Source organism: Prunus avium, chromosome 3 (genome assembly GCF_965620075.1).
Source record: "Prunus avium chromosome 3, drPruAviu1.hap1.1, whole genome shotgun sequence".
Lineage (NCBI taxonomy): Eukaryota > Viridiplantae > Streptophyta > Magnoliopsida > Rosales > Rosaceae > Prunus > Prunus avium.
Window position 1 is genome coordinate 26,651,041 of NC_142286.1, and position 21,647 is coordinate 26,672,687.

Consider the following 21,647-nt stretch of genomic DNA (forward strand, 5'->3'; position numbering starts at 1 on the left):
TGGCAGAACGTGTATAAGGTGTATGCCCCTTGTATGTTGACGAACATAAGCATTGGGTGGCTCTAATGATTGATCTGGTTAAGTGTGAAATCAAAGTGTACGATTCAATGGTTTCAGTTATTCCAGATGAGATGTTAAAGGAAGAACTCGCCCCGCTTTCAATTACGATTCCAAATCTTCTCAACTCCATCGACTTTTATGAAGAAGGTGTTTACGCAAACGACTGCAGCAGAGATTGGTGGTGTCCATGGCCAATAGAACGTGTGGATGTTCCACAACAATCTAATCAGTGAGCACAACTTTTTCTTTAATTTTATTACTTGAAATTGTCAATTACGTTACAATGTCATTACTTGAATTGATCGAGTTCTTGATTTGCTTTAGAGGCGATTGTGGCATGTTTGTGTTGAAGTACATTGAGCTTTTGAGCGCTGAGATTCCGTTAGCTACTTGCACCGCGCAGAACATGCCCTTTTTCCGGTTGAAGTTGGCTGCAGAGATATTACGGGGAGATGCTTACATGCCATGATAGTGGTTGAAATGGGTTCAGGTACGTGATGATTAAATTGGTTTTGGAAATCTCCAATTTGAAAGTCATGTAAATACACAATACAGATCCACGGCTCCTTTTCGAATTCTACCTCTGCTCCTCAATTCTTCTTCGTCTTTCTCAATCTTAGTGTATTTTTGTACATAATTTTAAGTTTAAGTTATTGGACAACAATTAGAACCAAAATATTATTATAGCGGATGCATGCTTTCATTTTGATTAGTGTGATACTACGCTACGTTTATTCTCATATTAGGCTAAATGTATATAGTAGCTGGATGCAGAGCATGGACAGAAAAATGAAGAATCTGAAATGGAGATGTAGAGGCTTAGTGAGGAGAAAAGTAAATGGATCTGTAAATCTAGTGCACGTGGGCAAATGTAAATGGATAGGCATATGCGTTTTTGAAGTTAGGCACATGCCATTCCCATACATAGAATGTGCATCTGGAGTGTAAAGTTTTTTTGGATTTAATGAAACAAACATCTCTGTAATATTGCCCTAACTCCTTCACGACATTTACATAACCTTAACCAAACTGCATTGAATTGGGATTGGAAGACTGCATATGTGAACAATGACTGATGGCTTTTTAAAGTGTATTACATTATTGCAAAGTAATATGTCATGATTTATCCAAGCCGCCATTCCAAATATCACATCCCAATCTTTAAGCCGTTCACCATGCCTTAACTTAATCGCAATGGGTTGCGTGTGTATTGATTGTAATTCTGTAAGGGAAATAGGCGGCTATGCCCTCGCCTCCAATGTTTTATTCAACCATGCCCTCTTTATAGAAACACATGCGATATACATGCAGTAACCCTTCAGTAAACATTCAGTAAACCGTCAATAAACCTCAATAAAACTTCAATAAACATTTCCCATCTGCAATGCTATAAAACTTCCTATTGGTTCCGTACCGCCCATCGGGTTTGAATCCCTCTTTCCTTTATAATCGGTTAATAAATTCGTTGATTTTCTTTATTTTATTGGTCTTGGGCAACTCAGTAGCATAAAAGTAATGTATATTGGTGCATCTATATTGCTTGTCTATTGCGTCTATTTTGCTTGTCTATTGCGTGCATAGCGTACATTTATTGCGTGTGTATTGATTGTTTATTGCTTACGAAGGAAATAAACAACAATACACAGGCAACAGACAAACAATATACACGCAATACACATGCAATCTATACGCAATAGACATGCAATATACATCAGTCCCTAATTTCACCATCCATAAGGGAGTCGTATCGATTAGGAAATTCTACTGAATAGTTGTTCTTCCTACCAATAAACCTTCAATAAACATTCAATATCGGACAATAACATGCGAAATACATGCAGTAAACAATCAATAAACCTTCAATAAACATCCAATATCCGATAAATAACATGCGATACAGATGCAGTAAACAATCAATAAACCTTCAATAAACATCCAATATCCGATAAATAACATGCGATACAGATGCAGTACACAATCAATAAACCTTCAATAAACATCCAATATCCGATAAATAACATGCGATACAGATGCAGTAAACAATCAATAAACCTTCAATAAACATCCAATATCCGATAAATAACATGCGATACACATGCAGTACACAATCAATAAACCTTCAATAAACATCCAATATCCGATAAATAACATGCGATACACATGCAGTAAACAATCAATAAACCTTCAATAAACATCCAATATCCGCGCTATAACATACGATATACATGCAGTAAACAATCAATAAACCTTTAGTATACGCCAATAAACAATCTACCTATTTCAAGAACAATAATTTAAACTCAATGCCAATCCACCTATTTCAAGAACAAATGTTACAAAATGGGTTTGAAAACTCATTGGTGGTGCGTGCAACATGTCTTTTTGGGGAGAACTTTTACAATCCTTGAAACTGTGCACTTAATTGGTCATTAAAAGAACAAATAATATTAAAATTGATAAAAGTAATAAAACTAATACCAAGTCCTTAATGGACTTCAGCATATTCAGCACTGTAGCATCATACGTGTCATCTGGCTGTTCTGCTTGAGCGGAAGTTACATCAACCCATTCAAATCCATTGCAACTGGTGGCTCCCTAATTGCAGGCATCATATATGCAAAATAATTGTGTCAGAGTTAGACCAAGGTTTTTTTTCACCCACATACATATTCTGGAAATGAAAACTTACATAGGAGGTTAGGCACTTCCAAAATGGCTTCCCTCGATTTTTGTCTGATTTTGAAACCCGAAGCACCATTGCAGCTCCACAGTACGGACACCTCTTTGTTTGAGCGGGAGATGAAGACGAAGACATGTTGAATCTTCTCACTTGTACCTTTTTTCACTCAGATCTTCTCACTGAAACCTCTTCGGAATCATACCTTCTCACTCAGATCTTCTCACTCAAACCTCTTCGGACTCAGAGCTCTCTCATCTCTGCCCAAATGCGATTATATCCTCTTTTCTGTCTGTGGGTGGGTTGGGCATGCTTTCGACACATGTACCGTCAGATATGGGGCACCGTTTACCCCATAAACCAATATAATATTTAACTACCAAAATCCAATATGAAAATTGAGGGAAAACTGCCCTAAACCCTATATTATTTTCATTATATTTCATTAAACCAACTAGTTGGATAAACATCCATCACATTTTAATAACATTACTACTATATTTCGGTGTGGGAAAATGAAAAGTTATGTGATGGGACGTTCTGTGACTAGTCAGTAATCCGTCACATTTGTTTCATTGACATAAAAAGGGCGGGAAAATCCTAAAATTGCCTATGCATATAGGTTCTTAATTTACTTTTTGACTGTCTGACTTTGCATTTCGATGACATTTTCCTTCTCTTCTGTTTTTCTCTAGTTTTAGGGTGTTGATTCAGTTTCTTTAAAAAGGGTCAAGTGAGAAAAACCTCAAGTGGAAACACATTTTCCAAACGGTACAACAAACACACCCTATAACAGAACCAAAACCCCATCTATTCTCATTTCTCCCCTCTTCCACTCCTCAAATCGTTCCATTCCAAAAAAATAGAAACACATGAATTCCAAATATTTCACTACAGTCGGAGGAAAGAGAAGGAAGCATATCCATTTGGAGATGCCCCAAGCCTTCATCCCGGAGTTGGCTTGGTTTAAAGTGATGTTATACGTGGCAACCCAATCTTCGGAAGATCTCTTCCGTATGGCATCTGTGTGCCCATTATTCCGGACGTTGGCAAACACTCCACAAGTGTGGAACACCATTTCAATGGCTAAGTACCCAGACCATCCTAGCTGGTACCATGCTAATCCTGCGGTCCAGCTTTTCTTGCAACAATGCAGAGCTTGCGAGAACCCTGAGTCGATATTTAGAGAGGCGTTCGAAGTGTTTTTCATGCATGGTAACGTGGAAGCGTTGTATGGGATGCGCATCGCAGCCACGACAGGCCATATGGAAGCGGCATATATAGTTGGACTTCTTGGCATGTCTGGAATTGGTCAGTCAAAAGAGGATGCATTAGAATTTTTGTGTTCTTTGAATCAACGTAACAACATTGATATGAAAGAAACCAGGGATGCTTTGAGACGAAGATTAAGCCGAGTTTGGAATGTTGCAAGACATATCGTAGATATGTTTTACTATGGGAAGATTAAGTTCAATCATTGCAGCGCTTGTAACAACAACGAATGGTGTTTTGTTATTGAAGGCTGGCCTACTGAAGCAAAGATAAATCCTTCATTCTGGACTTGTTGCAATCGATGCAAATGGCACCGTGAGAGTGTTTTTTGGTTCAAGGTAATGCGTGTGTATGTTGTGCCAGGGAATCCATACCCTTATAATTAGTTGTAGTATGTTTTTAAGGTTTTTATGCTTTCTTGACTTGCTTCTCTTCAGTTCTACGTTGGCTGGCTACGTTGGCCAAATGTTGGGTTTTAATGTATTTTGTCTGGTGTTTGTGCAGTCATAAACCGTTTTATATATAAATCTACGTATATATATTTGTATACTTGAATGCTTACTGACATCAGAGATGGGTAATATGACATCTTACTGACATAGATATTTTGCCCAACTACAATCTTAATATTTGGTAAACGAAAAGGCGTGCATGGAGTGAGCTGTCTGTTCACCAGTGCTTGGAAAAGACATTTTCCCACTTATCATATCCTAAACTAATTTTTTTTCTGATGCCATACAATGGTTGACATGTATTTTTTTCATTTACTTTTTCAAAACATCCCTTAACCCTAATAAAAATTAGAAGTTAAGAAATTGAAGAAGAGAGAAACTAATTGGCACCTGAAATGGTCTTTTCGCATAACAAAATTACAAAAAAAAAAATTTAGGGTCAATAAAATTAATAAATATAGAAGGTAAAAAGTCATATAATAATAATTTAGGGTAAAGAACAATATCATAATAATTTAGCGTCACCACGAAACGGGGAATTCAGTAAGAAAGATGAAGCCTCAATGAATTCGTAGCAATTTTCGGAAGTTTTTTTTTATCATTTTTGTGTTTTTAGTTATGAATTTTGTAAGGCAAAACAATAAAATAAGAATTTAGGGTAAAAAGCAAGAATGTTTGGTTGCAACTGACGTACACTTGTGCAAGTGGTGAAAGGTATGCACTGAGATCGCGCCATGTGTCAACTTGCGATTATTTGGGGTTTTTTAGTGCAAACAACTTGAACAAATTGTAATAAATAGTCGGAAAATCGTAAAAATGCCCCGAAAATTACTCCGGCCTCCTTGTGACGTTATAAAACTAGAGGAACCTATAAAGCATCCATTTCGCAATGAAAAAATCCAAATTTTTTCAGAGAACTGACTTTCCTCTTAACCCTAAGTATATATGTTTGTTCACTTTAACAAGTATATTTCCTTAATATTTGTTATATAATTTGTAATAAGACAAGAAATAGTTTCCTTTCAAATATAAGGATGTAACATAATCTGTTTTTGTTTTGTTATAATAATGTACATATATAATAATTGCACACTGCTTTGAAGCCATCATTGCAACTGCGCCTAGAGCTTTGAACACGTCAGAGGTATTCAATAAGTAGTCCATATGCAACTGCGTCTAGAGTTATGAACCGTCACAGGTATTCAATAAGTAGTCCATCGGGAATCAGTACAAAATATCCATCATGTCCAATCACATAAAATAATGCCATACTTTTTTGAAAAACCTCACACCACTCAAGCAATTTTAAAATATTAGTGAATATTTGTCCTAGTCTATATAAGTGATTATATATTCACTCTGCATGTTTTTCACAGTATATGTTAACTTTGAGGGATTCCACAAACATATAATATAAAGGAAGAAAACAATAGTAGGAGATGAACCAGTACAAAAAAACAATAACATAACCTTGTCACAAACGCACTCACAAATGCTTTTCCATAAACCTTGCCCTAACATATAATAAATAAAGGCAACATTGCATATGATGCAACCATGTCCAAATCTGATACGTGATCACACAAAAATGGACATGGCAGCAACATATGACTGAAGTAGATGGCCACGTTGCATCACGTGTTCTCATCATTAAAGACATCAAAATATGAAGGTTGAAATCTTCCATAATAGTAAGCATCAAAATAGGTTTGAAGCAGAGTTGAACGAAAATTCCAATTCCACTGATTTGCCTCTGCTCAAACACGATAACCAAAATGGTTACTTCCCTTGGTGAGTATATTTGTTAACGTCGGAAAAGGTAATAGATGACCAATCAAACCCGGGTACGACGAGTTTTGCATAGGACCGGAAGTAGTCGAATCCAGCTTGCATCACACGCTTCTTTGACTCCACTGCATTAGATGAGTTCTTGTATTTTTGAACAGCTACACTCCGAAGTCGTTTGTGTCTACGCTTCATCCGCTGCAACTTCGCCCTATCCAGATTGGCCTGCCTTTTGTCATCTTCAATTTGGCCTTCAACAAATTCCAAACGTGCCCTTGCCCTTTGGATTTCATCACCAAGTTGAAGATGCCTCTCCTTCCAGAATCCAAGAACCCTTTAGACTCAAAACTTCCAACAAAATGGTCATTCTGTCTAGGAATGTGACACTGCTTGTCTGGTGACTCACTTGCGTGTCGAAGGCGGTCTTTGTTTGGAGGGGTGTTTATTATGCTGACATCAAACTTGGTTAGTAAATCCATTCTATGGAGGGAGAGAGTTTCAGTCGATGGAGAGAGATTCGGTGGAGGAGTCAGTTTTTCGTGGAGGGAGAGTTTCTATGAAGGATGTGATAGTAATACCAATAAAAAGGTTCCCGCCAAAAAATATTTGGTTGACAATGTATAAATTAATTTTTTGTCTGATACAATCTAAGTTTAATCCTAACCACTGTGGTTGGGTTCACTAACTAGATGTCACTTCCATTGAGTTTCTTTCAACCACTGACAGTGGTGTAATGAGGTTGACATGCTTGAAAAGCAAAACCTGACACCTCTTTTTAAAAATTGAAGTAAAGTACATATGTTGACTACACGCAAGCTTTAGTATGTTGGTCTATAAAGCTATGTCCCCTTCCTCAAACGAAATTGCATATGCAATCCTCATCCTCTAAAAACAAATAGGATTATTCAAGCATGTCATCCTCTTCAGGCGCCAACAACACAGTCGAATATGAAAAATTGGAGTTGCAGGCTCCATTTCCACGTTGTACTCGCCGACCCCTTCCATTTTCAACATCATTTGGGAGTGAGGGGGACTCCGATGATCCATTAGAGGCAATACATGCAGTCAGTAGCAAGCTAGATTATAATTCCAGACTGATCAATTCGTGGCACGAGAAATGTGTTGAAGACGAGGCCATTCTGGCTGATCTTAACATTAGAGTTAACAAAGCGTTCTCCCAAAAGAACAAGTACTTGAAGTTGAGTCATACAAGGAAGTTGAAAGCAGAGGAGTTGGATACAGTAATGAATGATGAAATTAAAGGTTGTTTGATGAACCATATGCGATGCGAAGAGCACCATAGTGAACTGGAGATGGCATTCAACGAAGGATTCGAAAATTTCCGAGCATTTGCGGCAACTACTCATACAAGTTATAATTGGGACTATGTATCCCCTGATGCTGTGAGAGAGATACTAGACGATGGTGGTGACATGAGTGAGCATAAGCACGTCAAAGCTGCTCGGAAGAAGCCGACCAATACGACTGACTAATTGCGGCTACGGCTGTTCAGTTGGTTGGGGTCATCGTGGTATTGCTAACAGGGACCAAATAATATGCTTTGCAATGTAAAACTATCTTATGGGACCATTATGTCAGTCGTCAGTAATTCGTCAATTTTGTATGAATGAATGAAATGTTTGGATGCAGTAAATTAAGCTATACAAATAATGGGTTATTCATGGACTTTTTTATGATGTTATACAATACTTGGAATGTAATTTGTTCTTTTTATTTTTCAAAACATCCCTTCACCCTAATAAAGGGAAAAAAAAATTAACAAATTGAAGAAGAGAGAAACTGATTAACACCAGAAATGGTCTATTCTCACTCAAAATAACAATAAAAATAATAATTTCGAGTAAATATAATTAACAAATGTAGAGGCTAAAAAGTAATATAATAATAATGTAGGGTAAATAATAATAAAATACTAATATAGCGTAACCATGAAACAGGGAATTCAGTAAGTAAGATGAAGTGTCAATGAGTTCGTATCAATTTTCAGAATATTTTTATCATTTTTGTGTATTTAGTTATGAATTTCATAAGAAAAAACAATAAAATAAGAATTTAGGGTAAAAACCAAGGATGTGGCCATGTGTATTGACGTACACTTGTGCAAGTGGTGAAAGGTGATGCGCTCAGATCGTGCCAGGTGTCAACTTCCGATTATTTTGGCTTTTTTTAGTGCAAAAATCTTGAAAAAAGTTAAATAAATTGTAGGAAAATTGGAAAAATGCCCCGAAAATTTCTCCGGCCTCCTTGTGACGTTATACAACTGGGGGAAGCTAGAAATCATCAATTTCATAAAGAAAAAATTTGAATGCCTTTAGATAACTCACTTTCCTCTTAACTCTAGCTATATATGTTGTTAACTTTAACCTAGATAACCTACATCAACAAGCATCTCCCGTGAATGCTCGAAATTGTCTTTTAAAATGAATAACCATGAAACGGGGAATTCAGTAAGGAAGATGAAGTGTCAATGAGTTCGTATCAATTTTCAGAATATTTTTATCATTTTTGTGTATTTAGTTATGAATTTCATAAGAAAAAATAATAAAATAAGAATTTAGGGTAAAAACCAAGGATGTGGCCATGTGTATTGACGTACACTTGTGCAAGTGGTGAAAGGTGATGCGCTCAGATCGCGCCAGGTGTCAACTTCCGATTATTTTGGCTTTTTTTAGTGCAAAAATCTTGAAAAAAGTTAAATAAATTGTAGGAAAATTGGAAAAATGCCCCGAAAATTACTCCGGCCTCCTTGTGACGTTATACAACTGGGGGAAGCTAGAAATCATCAATTTCATAAAGAAAAAATTTGAATGCCTTTAGATAACTCACTTTCCTCTTAACCCTAGCTATATACGTTGTTAACTTTAACCTAGATAACCTACATCAACAAGCATCTCCCGTGAATGCTCGAAATTGTCTTTTAAAATGAATAACCATGAAACGGGGAATTCAGTAAGGAAGATGAAGTGTCAATGAGTTCGTATCAATTTTCGGAACATTTTTATCATTTTTGTGTATTTAGTTATGAATTTCATAAGAAAAAACAATAAAATAAGAATTTAGGGTAAAAACCAAGGATGTGGCCATGTGTATTGACGTACACTTGTGCAAGTGGTGAAAGTTGATGCGCTCAGATCGCGCCAGGTGTCATCTTGCGATTATTTTGGCTTTTTTTTAGTGCAAAAATCTTGAAAAAAGTTAAATAAATTGTAGGAAAATTGGAAAAAAGCCCCGAAAATTACTCCAGCCTCCTTGTGACGTTATACAACTAGGGGAAGCTAGAAATCATCAATTTCATAAAGAAAAAATTTGAATGCCTTTAGATAACTCACTTTCCTCTTAACCCTAGCTATATATTTTGCAACAACCAACATCACAAGTATATTTCCCTAATATTAATTATCTAAGTTTTAATAATACAATAATTAGTTTCCTTTCATATAAAAGGCTGTAAACGTATCTGTTTTGTTATAATAATCCACATATATAATAATTGGACAATGCTCTGAAGCCATCATGGGTGCGTGCATCTAGATCTTTGAACACGTCAACGCTATTCAATAAGTTGTCAATATGGCTCCGTCTTGGGTTCGTAGTAAATATCTCTATCATGTCAAATCACATCGTTCGATGGCCTGACACCAGTCAAGCAATTTTGAAATAGTACTGAATATTTGTCCTAGTCTATATGAGTGATTAGAACTTCACACAATATTTTATTTTTCACAGTATATGTTGCTTTGAGGGATTCCCTAAACATATAATATAAAGAAAGATAGAAAAAGTGTCACATGAAACAGTACAAACAACAACATATAACTGGGACAAATTAGAAGTATATTTCCTTAATGTTCATTATCTAATTTATAATAACACAAGTATTACTTTCATTTGCTTCATATATAATTATTGGGACTATGTATTGCAATTCCTTGTGTCTAAAATTGTATTTTGCAAAAACTGAAATATTATTCAATAAGTTGTCAATATCACCACGCGTTGGGAATCAGTAAAGTCGCATTATCATGTCCCTTCACATTAAACAGATGGCGTACTTTTTTGAAAAAATTGACACGTCAGTCATAAGTAACACTCTCCTTATTCACTTTACATGCCAATGTGCTATACATTCTTTGGTGAATGATTTATGGGTTATTTATATAACAAAATATTACAAATATTGCTGAATATTTATTTCGTCTATATGAGTGGGGACACGAGTGACCATAAGCACGTGCAAGCTGCTCGGAAAAAGCTGACCCATACGACCGAGTGAATATGGCTACCATTGTTCAGTTGGTTGGGGTGATCGTGATATTGCTAAGAGGGAGCACATAAAATGCTTTGCAATGTAATTTTCTTGTGTGTGCGAAATTACGAATAGTTGAAATGTTGGTGTACACTTTAATATTCTCCAAGCATTCGAAATGTGATTAGCTGCAATGTACTTATCATGCATAGAAGATGTTGTATTGTAGTTTGTATTTTACACGCTGATTTCTAATCATTGTGTTCCAACATAGTGCAAATTTCAAGTATCCTTCAGGTACGAATGTTTACAAAATCGTGCACCAATATTGCTTCATATTCAAGGTCAGATCTTAATAACCAGTCAAGCACTAGAACATAACATTAGGAAAAATTGGTTGCTGCTGTAAATGATTAGTGTTGCTAGAAATGATTCGTGCTGGAAATCATTACTGCTGATGGAAACAACAGCTCCCTGCTGGAAATGCTACATTACCCTGTGATATAATCAATGAATCTGTGTCACTCGTTCATAATTCAGCATAAACTACCCATTGTACATGGTAAAAGTCATTGCTTCTTCACAAAACTCAAAATTTGATACTTTATCAAATGTCTATGAAAATTTCCAAATAGGGAGAAGACATGTAAAATTAACATGTGTCCAAATTTCATGCAAGAAGTAAACCAACCAAATTTCCATTTCAATTAGCAGTGGACATGAACAAACAAATAAAATAAAACTGCATATAGAAAACTTAACCTGATCATTAGCCTTCATAACAACCGGCCTTTGTATAATACAAACATAAATCATTCGGTAGGTCCGTGCATCCTGTAAAATTCGTCGAATAATGGGTCACTGAGATCTATTGGAGTTGATTCCTCATTGTTTGACGGTGATGTCCTGCATAAACACCAAACACAAGCACATAAAAAATTTAACTATTCAAATTTTAGGTGTTATTATAAATAGTTTTAACATCTTACGGTGTGTTCAAATTTCTTGGGCATTGTCTTCTATCATGACCAATGTCTCCACACTCCCGACAGTGTCGAATCCCTCGCTTCATTGGCTTTTCCTTTGCTCCCGTTACTTGTTTCCACCTTCCTTTGCACCTTACTCTCTTAGGGTCTTTCATATATTGTGTTTGAGAGCTAGACCCTCCAACTTCGTTATTACTTGGTCCATCCTTCAACAACTTCAACTTCACCCGCAAACTTTTTAGAGTCTCTGACACTACCTCACATCCTTCTTCACACATTAATGCATCCTCAACCACATCTGAAGCAAGTCGGGACATTGTACTCCGCTTTATTAAAAGACCAGGATCTGCAGAGTCTTTAATTTCGTTGCCATTTGCATCTGACACCAATCCAGCTTTCGTAGTTTTCTTCCACCTTTTCAAAATATATTTATCGGGCATATATTCAATCTGGTCCCTTCTGAACAATGCTAGGATGTGCTTGCAAATAATCCCAACAAATTCAAATTTTTTGCAGCTACACGATGCGTGGTCAGAATCTTTGACATATACGACTTCTGCCACTCTTGTTTGCCAATTTTTCCTTTCGCTCACATTAAAGACAACTTTTGAAGCATCCTCTGTTTTGAGCTCTAGGAAACATGCTGTACTTTGTATTAGTTCTTTCTCAAACTTTTGAAACATTGCCCTTGTGTACAAGGTAGCCATTTGTTTGTTCATTGGCATTGGTAGAATACATTGAGCCACTTCAAATGCATCTACGTGATCAGCAGCTAACTCTTTTTGACGTTGATGGGAAAGTGCCCTCTCAAATCGTATTATGAAATCCATCAACGAATTTCTCCTTGATATGTATTGCTTGAAGAAAGCATGAGAACCTTCCGCTCTTTGGCTGCTTGACATTCCAGCGGCAAAAAAGTCTCGTGCGTAGGCTGGAACCCAAGATTCCCTTAAATCAAACATTGAACTTAGCCATTGATGGTCAGTCAAACCAGCCTTTGTAACCACAATATTCCACTTTGCATCAAACTCATCCTTATTGTCAGTATCCCATATGACTTTCTGAAATTCACGCCAATACTCCTTATAAGCAGAATGTGGTAACTTAACATGGAACTTTGATGTGATGTGCCATATGCAAAGCCGATGAAATGTAGTCGGGAAGGCTATTGAAATCGCTCTGGTGATGGCCGCATCTTGATCTGTAATGATCGTTTTAGGTTCGCCACCTTGCATGGCTTTCTTAAACTCCTCAAACATCCAAATAAACGACTCAGTCGTTTCCTTGCTCAAAAATGTGCATGCTAAGACAATTGTCTGACCATGGTTATTAACTCCCAATATTGGTGCAAATGTCAAGTCGTATCGATTCGTGTTGAATGTGGTATCGAATACAACAACATCTCCATACAACCGGTATGCCCGTCTAGAAGTTGCATCTGCCCAAAAACATCGACTAAACCTGTCTTCGCCATCTCCCTCAATCTTGAAATAAAAAGCCTCATTTTTTTTCTGTTCAGCCATAAAATACTCGGTCACTAGTTCAACATCGTGGTTCCTCAGCTTCCCATTCACACTACATTCAAGATTGTAAATATCCTTTTTGATAAAACCGATTTTATCCATTCCTCCGGATTGCACCTCGAAAATACTTACCTTCTGATGAATGGGGATGTTAACCGAACCCAACTGTTTTGTAAGTACTTTTGTAGAATCCGAAATACGACGGTGTGATCTCAATAAATGCACTCTTTCTGAGGCTGTCATCTTATGATTGTGTCCCTCTGCAAAAAGAGAGATGGCATACTTCTTGCTCCCATTTGTCTTCACAACCACAATCTTAGCTTTGCAATTGCATCTACTTATTCCCCGCTGTCTTTTTCTCTCCCGAGTTTCATCTTTCCTGTATGCACCTTGTTTGCAACAAACAAATTCTTTCCTCAGAATCTCTTTCTTATATGTCCCCCGAAAGCTAGAATGAAGTCGAATACCAAAGCCAGCCAAGAATGCATATCTGTTATAGAAATTATAAGCGAGGTCAAGCGAGTCGAACTTCATCCCAACCGCTGGTGTTTCCTCATTTCTTACTTCAGGAATGTAAACCATCCCATTAGCTGTTACATAGTCATCACTCTCTGAGCCCCCAGACATTTTACCCACATATATTTTTGAATTACTTCTATATCACTGCATAGCAAATATTAATTCATTAATCAATCATTACTGCATTACAACATATCAATGCATTCCACTTACACAAAACATCGCCCAAATTGACACAAAAAAGACGCATAGCCTAGCTTGTTTGTAAGAGCCATTATTACACAAAATTTAATAATAGTTACGTCATCTCTTGTGCAATAATCTGGAAAAAATAACATTAGAACCAACATGTTCAACTAAGAACACAAATGTAATTCAAACCAGCAATTACAGAACTTCTCCCAATATCCTCTCCAAATGCTTACTCCTAATTCCATTAAGCCTAAGTTTAGGATCTTTTACCTACATTTTATAATTTCCCACCCCCACCAAAAACAATCAACTAAATATATTGAATATTCATAAGGAAATGACGCATTATTGACAGAAAACTGACGCATTATTGACGGCAGAATAACACATTATTGACCGCAGAAATGACGCATTATTGATGCCACAAATGACGAATTTCTCACCCTCACAAAAAACAAACCAAACCCAATAAAATCAATCCAGCAACAGTAAACTTACCTCTCAAACTCAAGCGGGAGCTCCGAAGTCAATCAGCTTAAGAGAATGTGGTGGACATTAGAGAAGACTCTTTGGTAGTGGAGACTCCATCTCTACCACAATCGAGGAACAAATGCTGCTGCGGCGTCTAGCTACAGAACCAGATATGCTACTTTGCTTTCATCTGGAATCTCGTGTGCTGAACGAAAAAGAGAAGGGGTTTTCACTTCAGCCATAGAATCAAAACAGGGCAATAGCTAAATAAGAGCCATTAATCGTCATACCGAGGATGCCATAGATCGCAGGCCTCCCAAGGAGCTGATGACAATGGAGCGACTATAGGGTTTGGGAGCTTTGGATCTTTCTAATTCTGGGTTTGCGTTACATTCAAAAATAGAGGATTGTGTTCTTGAATTTTTCAGAGAGGGAAATATCTTCAACTGAAGTTGGGTTTCCAACGGGTCAGATTTCAACCCGGTTCTACATGCACCCTCTTTTAAAAACTCACCGTTGGATGAAATCCAATGGCTCTAACATACCCCTCAAAAAAACCCCTTATAACTTTCCCCTCACTATAGAAGCTCCCCTCTCTCTACTTTATCTTTTTCTTTGTTGGGCCATCTTTCGAGCATAAGTTTGAATTCATGATATTTCTTGGCAACACTATTTGGATGAATTGATATATATATAAATAGAGCCAGTAAACACACTAAACACATGGTTTGTCTAATGTCTTCTTTTTTGTCTGTATAATTTCTATTTCTGTCGGAGTCTCTGTTGTCTGTCTTCCTAACTAGCTACTTCCTACTCTATTATACATGTGGCATTGAGTTGTAGTTGTTGTATCTATCGTTCTCTCTCAGGCTCCTCCACACCTCCAGTATTTGGTAAGGACACGTAGACCGCTAATTGTATCTAATTACTTAATTATCAGTTAAAACTTTAGCGCTCCTCATATCTTATAGCAACGTTGAAGTGCAGATTGGAATCTAAGGCAACGTTGAAGTCCATATATGGAAGACAAAGAGCTGCGTGCGGCCACCAATGAGGGTACAGCTGCAAGCATCAGCATAGCTGACTACGAAGATGACGGCGTGGACCTCCGAAGCTTGGCTAGTGATCAGCTTGTGTCCCGCAATGAAGCAGTGGTCCTCGATCTGCCCATGTACCAAAAAGACGCTTTGATAGATGTAAAATTTGGTGCACAATATGCTAATGGTTACCACGGTACAAGGGAGGTACCGAATGTGACAAGACCATCAAAGGAATTCGATCAAACACCCCTCGATACCGCTTTGGTAGATGTACAATTCGCTGCGCAACATGCTAATGTCTACTGTGGGAGCAAATTTCCTCCCACGAGAATATTCGCCTAAAGATTCTTTCGTCTTCTCCGCACCTCTCTCTCCCTGCAAAACAGATCGGAGTAAAAGGACCACACCCGGGGGGTGTTGGCCAAAGGCCCTCTGATGCCTAAGTTAGGATGGGTGTTTTAAGGAAAACCGGGTGGCCGGAGCCGTGTGTGGAGGCCGAAGCCTTGTGTGAGAGAGAGAGAGAGAAGATGGTGGCTAGGGTTTGTGAAGGATCATTTCTGCAGAGTTTCAGTAAGAATTTAGACGTACCTTAACCCTTGTGTGTAGCTAGGTATTTATAGGAGTCTCGGAGGCTAGGGTTTAAGAGGAATAATTCCGTAGATGGAAGGGAATTATTCCTCCCCAATTTGGCGAGATTTGACTAATTAGGGATTTGATTTATTTGATTTAAATCAAATCCCTAATCAGGATGGCAATCAAATCAATACCTAATTTAATTAGGTAACTCCTCCATTAATTTAGAATATTCGTAGGAATCAAATCAATCCTTAACCTAATTAGGTAACATTCTATTTAATTGGGTAATCCCCAATTAAATTGAATAATTCCCAATTAGGTCAAATAATCCCCAAATGGAAGGAATTATTTGACCTAGGGTTACGAATTAATTCGGTTCCCACATCTACCATGGCACTGGGGAGGTACCAAATGTAACAAAACCATCAGAGGAATTCGATGGAGGACTCCTTGAGCAAACAAATGGCGATGAAGATTCAAGCAGCTTGCCCTATGTGCAGACCGCTTTGGAAGATGTAGAATTCAGTGCGCAATATGCTAATGCTTTCCATGGGACAAGGGAGCAAAGGCGGATCGACGTTGGGACAAGAGGGGGCTGAAGCCCCCTTGGAATGCTGAAAAATTGGGAAGGGACTCCATGAAAGCCCCCTTGGACTGCTGCTGGAAGCCCCTGCACGCCAACTGCTCGACGAAATTCCCAGCCGAACTCTTCCTTTGCTGCTGCGCATTGCGCACGCTGTGTGCTAATTTTTTTTCAAAACCTGCCTTGCCAAACGACGTCGTTTGGTCCAAGGCTCAGTCAAGTTTTTTTTTTTTATTGACCTGGCCTCAAAACGACGTCGTTTTGGGCCAGGTTTAAAAAAAAAAAAAAAAAAAAAAACAGCATCACTTACACCCGATTCTGCACAGCAGCTCCAAACTCTTCATTCCCAATTTCACATCTTCATTCCCATATGTATGTGTTATTATTCTGGTCTAATTTGTGAAACAACCTGCAAATAAAATCAGGAAACGACTAAACTAAAGATAGAAACCTGGAACTTACCCTTGTATATAAGTCTGAAGTTGATCTGGAAATTTGACTTTTAGTGATGAAAAATCTGAAGAACACCGTCGCAGAAAAGTTTTAGCCACGAAAAATCTGATGAACATCTGTCGCTAAAAACTTTTGGTGACGAAAAAGCTTCAAATTTCTGGGCAAAACAGCAGCTGGGTTTTAATAGTTCAATTTATTTATGTTATTCCCTTCCATTTTCAGTGCTCACCTTTATGTTATTCCCTTTCATTCATGCTTCCTCTTTTTCTAGCCTCCGCCATTCATGCTTCCTCTGTTTAGAAAAATTTTGGAACTTTTACACTAAGCCCCCTTGGCCACATAATCCTGGATTCGCCACTGCAAGGGAGAATGCCCGTTCTTCATCTACCCATGCACAATAGAACCCTTGTGGAAGATGTAAAATTCGTAGCGCAACATGGCACTAGGGACGTACCAAATGTATCAAAACCATCAGAGGAATTCAATGAAGGACTCCTTGAGCAAATAGATGGCGAAGAAGATTCAAGTAGCTTGCGCTTGTACCAGCAGTTGTACTGCTACGCAACTCAGGGCAAGATAGATAGCTTTAAGGACACCATTGAAAGGAAGCTTGAGGCAGATGAAGTACACGATCCCAATGCTCGCGTTCGGCTTCTGTCTCGACTAAGCCCTCATAAGAATACATTCCTTCACATAGCTGCAAGCTTCGGCCATGCGAAACTAGCAGTCGAGATCATACACCTTCACAAGCCCCTTTGTTTGAGAAAAACTTTGAGGGCGACACTGCGCTCCATATGACGGCCAAAGCCGGGGATTTAGATACGGTGAACACTCTTCTCCATGAAGCCCCAGGCGCTGAAAATGCTGATGTGGTATTCATGTTGCAGACCTGGATAAATGATGAGGAAAACAATCCCTTGCACGAGGCCCTGATTCATGGTCACCAATCAGTAGCAAAGTGTTTGATAGAGGCCTATCCTGCCTTTTCTTTTTATGTTAATAAGGAAGCAAAGTCCCCTTTGTATCTGGCCGCTGAGGAAGGGTTTGATGAGATCGTGAAACTAATAAACAAAAAAGCAGTTGAGAAAAAGCCAGAAGTTCGTGTTAATGGCAAGTCTCCGTTGCATGCTGCAATTCTAGGCCGCCGGAACAATGGTACGGTAGTACATTCAATTAATACTACTACTGTTTTTCTGCTTTGCCACAACGGCTAGTGTGATGGATTTTTGATCCATTTTTTATTATTATTACATTTTCAACTTGAAAGAAAAACGCTCATTAGACTCATATTTTTCTAATTTATACTTTGGCTCCATTAGAAATCTTAAAGATAGTATCAAGCATGGAGGAAATTTTTCTGAGCTCAAAAGATGAGAAGGGGAAGACTCCGCTACATTCTGCAGCATCAATTGGTTATGTAGAAGGGGTTCGCTTCTTATTAGGCAGACGCATCTCTGATTCTCATCAAATGGATCATGGCGGCAACTTTCCAATCCATTCAGCATCAAGCAAAGGTCATGTCAAGATTGTTAAAGAGCTGCTTCGACATTGTCCCGATTCAAAGGAATTGAAGAACTCTAATGGCGAAAATATACTCCATGTTGCAGCAAGATGCGGTAAAGACAATCTTGTCAAATATTTTCTCAAAAAGGGTGAGTTTCGAATGTTGATAAACCAAAAAGACAGGAACGGAAATACTCCTTTACATTTGGCAACGATGCACCACCATCCCAAGGTTGTCTACAGATTGGCTTGGGATACGAGGACAAACATAAAGCTCTTGAATGATAGCGACATGACAGCTCTTGACATTACAGAAAGCACTTTGGAAACTATTGCATCATATCATGGGGTAAGTTAGTACTATATCTAATTTTATCACATGACTGATGATGATGATTTTGGCTATCATTTCCAAGGGAATTATCCTTGTTCTATTTAGTGTGTTGGGAACAAGTACGCATTAGTTCCAGTTTGGTACATTCTCAAAGAAATTGAACAGAGAACTAAAAGGAGAAACAAATAAATTGAGAAAACACTCTAGATTTTATTGAAGTAGGATTAGAACTCTATGGCTGATGTAGCTCAACTAAAATGGTTGATATAAAACATACACCACACATCCAGTGACAGATCCACTTGAGGGGATAGTGACGACTATTGGCCCTACTCAACTTTTTTTACTGCCCATGAAGTTCCATTGATGCTCTGTTGAGCAAGGCAGGTTAGAGAGACAAAGTGGCGTGGACTGGGTATTCTCGGCAGCTGTGGAAGGTTTGGTGACTCTGTGGATTGCAGATTTATAAGTATCTAGCACCCTTATTTGTTACTTGTTGAGTATTTGAATGATGTATGAAACGTGTGGTAGATTTTGTAGATTTGGTCTACATCTTGCCCCCAATAAGAAAAATTCACGGATCGGTCACTGCACAGATCCCATATATAAGGAGTTTACAAGATAAAGTCTTCCTGCCAAATTCAAAGAACAAGCAAATGGAAAAAACATGTGGGGAAAGAAAATGAATAGTTGTGCTGGGCAATTCACTAACAATGCATTTATTTGGGTATAAATAAAAAAATATATAGGCAGCTCCAGCTGTGATTAGAAACTCCAAGTTATGTAGCACTCAAATAGTGATCAACTAAAACTTATCATCATCATTTACATGTTAGTACATGTTTTTGTTACCTCTATATGATTTGTTTCTATTTTACCAACGACATGTGTCTGGTAATTGGATTGTTTCTTCTTGTACTGCGCAGAGGCTTACATGGACGGTATTGAAATCTGCTTTCGCACAGCCAGCTCAGAGTTTGCATGTCCTCCAAAGAAAAAAACAGAGATCGCCACAAGTAGCAGACAGTACTGGTGGAGGTTCGACTGACTTGGAAGTTACCAAACGAGGAAAGCATTAGGGACAGGGTGAATACTCTATTGGTAGTGTCCATATCCACTGTTTCCAAATATCCGTTTCCATTGTTTCCAAGTATCATCATCCAAGGGGGAGGTACGTATGATGGTGGAGTTCGTAATCCTTATATAAATATTATAAAATAATATTCCCTTTCTTAATTCAATTTTCCCACAATACCTATTCATAGCATAGAAAGTAAACTCAAGTATATTTTATATCCAGGGAGGTACCTAAGGTAGTGCTAATAGCACTCAAACTAACATTCTAACTCACATCTCTCCTCATCTCACAACCACATCCCAAGTACCCCACACATATCCAACAAACATAGCACTTTTCCGAGTATTGTATATATATAACTCCAGATACTAGAATATGTCAAAACTCACATATATCACAAATACTTACAAAGATAATAAATTCAACCAATAAATATAAAATGCATTTCGATAAACCATTACATTCATATATAATACTTCCATTACAAAATCATGCCATTTATTTCCAATAATCATAACCGAGTCCCAAGACTCACTTTCACAACCCAACAAATCGAGTATCCCATACTCATCCATTTCATAATTTCTATTATCAAATAATATCCAAGAATTCCATAAATAAAAACTAAACACTCTTGAAGACAAACGTCCACTTAAATACTAATATTCAAAACTGAGACCCTAGACTCTCTCACAAGGTTATCCTAATACTTTTCGAAGGGTAAAACAACCTCGGAAGACTCATGGTCAACCGAGAATCAAACTGTCCAAACTTGGCCAACCGGGCCTACGGGGCCCACGACCTCCGTTTTACGATCCGGAAGTTCCTAAGAGTTCCACAAGGTCTAAGATACACATCTTGGAAGTTGGTCCCGATCGGACAGTCGGATCACTCATGCACGCACGATCGGACGGTTATCGTAAAACACAACCTTTAAGTTATTGAATCGGAACATCCGGGTCTCCGATTCACGATCCGTGAATTCTTACACGATCCTAGGAATACAAGGAACAGCATATATGAATTTGGAAGTGATCCAACGGTTCTAACATATCGAACCCGGATAACACAAGATATGTAAAATCCGTTCGGGGTTCAAACGTTATCCGAATTGAGATCCGCGAATTCCTATGCACTCGTGACAATTAGGAGATCATTTTAGGATAGAATGCCCCTCTGCTACAGTGTCCACGCGCTGGCAGCGCGTGGGTGTCCAAAGCGATATCGCTTCGCCGGAAAATCTGAAAATCACGGCCCAAGACTCCTACCTTAGGTAAAACACCTAATTTGGAGCCACTTTTGTTCTTGGACATACCCCAAAAAGTGGCCGGAAGTGGCCGGAAATTCAACCCGAAGTCCGGCCAAACTTAAATTCGAAAATCGAACTATCTACGCTCAAAATTGACGCAATCCTACAAAACCATCAGCTAGATCACGAAAAATAGGTGAGAAACCATACCTAACTTGCCTAAAACGGTGGCCGGAGGAGGGAGAACGAGCCGGCGAAAGTTCACGAAAAAGCTGTCCACAACCGCCTGTTTCTTGGCTCCTTCTGGCGACTACGGCTGTGGATCGTGGTGGAGAAGGGTTGGGGTTGGAAGAGGGAAGTGTGGTGGTTCTTTTGGGACTGGTCTTGCCTGAAACGGAGACCGGAGGTGGGAGAAATCACGATCTCAAGTTGACTGGTCGAGCTGCTCGCGAGGAAGAAGAAGAAAATCTGGGTTTTAAAACTGAACTTCGAAATATTTACGGTTATACAACTGAACTTCTTTTGATCGTAACTTCTTCGTTACAACTCCGATTCAAGCCTACTGCATGTCTATGAACTCGTCTCAGTACGAGCTACGCAAAGGTAATAGCCACTGCCCCGAAATCC

At 38.3% G+C, this 21,647-nt stretch overlaps 3 protein-coding genes and 1 pseudogene across 4 annotated transcripts; 3 read left to right on the plus strand and 1 right to left on the minus strand.

The window, feature by feature from the left end:
- The first annotated feature begins 30 nt into the window (after nucleotides 1–30).
- LOC148295828 (uncharacterized) lies at nucleotides 31–783 on the plus strand. Its single transcript, XM_088251163.1, has 2 exons — nucleotides 31–289; nucleotides 385–783. The coding sequence occupies exons 1-2, from the start codon at nucleotides 66–68 to the stop codon at nucleotides 527–529; spliced, it is 369 nt and encodes a 122-aa protein (XP_088107289.1). The 5' UTR covers nucleotides 31–65; the 3' UTR covers nucleotides 530–783.
- Nucleotides 784–3,669: 2,886 nt separating this feature from the next.
- LOC148295829 (uncharacterized) lies at nucleotides 3,670–4,395 on the plus strand. Its single transcript, XM_088250600.1, has one exon. The coding sequence runs from the start codon at nucleotides 3,670–3,672 to the stop codon at nucleotides 4,393–4,395; it is 726 nt and encodes a 241-aa protein (XP_088106726.1).
- Nucleotides 4,396–10,865: 6,470 nt separating this feature from the next.
- Nucleotides 10,866–13,649, minus strand: LOC148295830 (protein FAR1-RELATED SEQUENCE 5-like). 2 transcript variants are annotated; one of them, XR_015834645.1, is made up of 3 exons: nucleotides 11,503–13,649; nucleotides 11,276–11,419; nucleotides 10,866–11,009 (listed from the first exon to the last, which is right to left on the minus strand). XR_015834645.1 is itself a non-coding variant. In XM_088251019.1 (2 exons), exons 1-2 carry the CDS (start codon nucleotides 13,647–13,649, stop codon nucleotides 11,326–11,328), a joined length of 2,241 nt encoding a protein of 746 aa, XP_088107145.1. In that variant the 3' UTR covers nucleotides 10,866–11,325. The 2 variants fall into 2 exon arrangements, 1 of the variants encoding a protein (XP_088107145.1); XM_088251019.1 differs by having other exon boundaries at nucleotides 10,866–11,419.
- Nucleotides 13,650–17,246: 3,597 nt separating this feature from the next.
- LOC110770989 (protein ACCELERATED CELL DEATH 6-like) lies at nucleotides 17,247–19,772 on the plus strand (annotated as a pseudogene).
- Nucleotides 19,773–21,647: the final 1,875 nt, after the last annotated feature.

Excerpts from the sequence above, each read along its gene's own strand:
- LOC148295828 (XM_088251163.1), top strand. The coding sequence starts at position 66 with ATGATTGATCTGGTTAAGTGTGAAATCAAAGTGTACGATTCAATGGTT. Across the intron at positions 290-384 it reads GTTCCACAACAATCTAATCA|AGGCGATTGTGGCATGTTTG; the intron begins GTGAGCACAACT and ends GATTTGCTTTAG.
- LOC148295829 (XM_088250600.1), top strand. The coding sequence starts at position 3,670 with ATGCCCCAAGCCTTCATCCCGGAGTTGGCTTGGTTTAAAGTGATGTTA.
- LOC148295830 (XM_088251019.1), bottom strand. The coding sequence starts at position 13,649 with ATGTCTGGGGGCTCAGAGAGTGATGACTATGTAACAGCTAATGGGATG. Across the intron at positions 11,420-11,502 it reads CCAAGAAATTTGAACACACC|GACATCACCGTCAAACAATG; the intron begins GTAAGATGTTAA and ends GTGTTTATGCAG.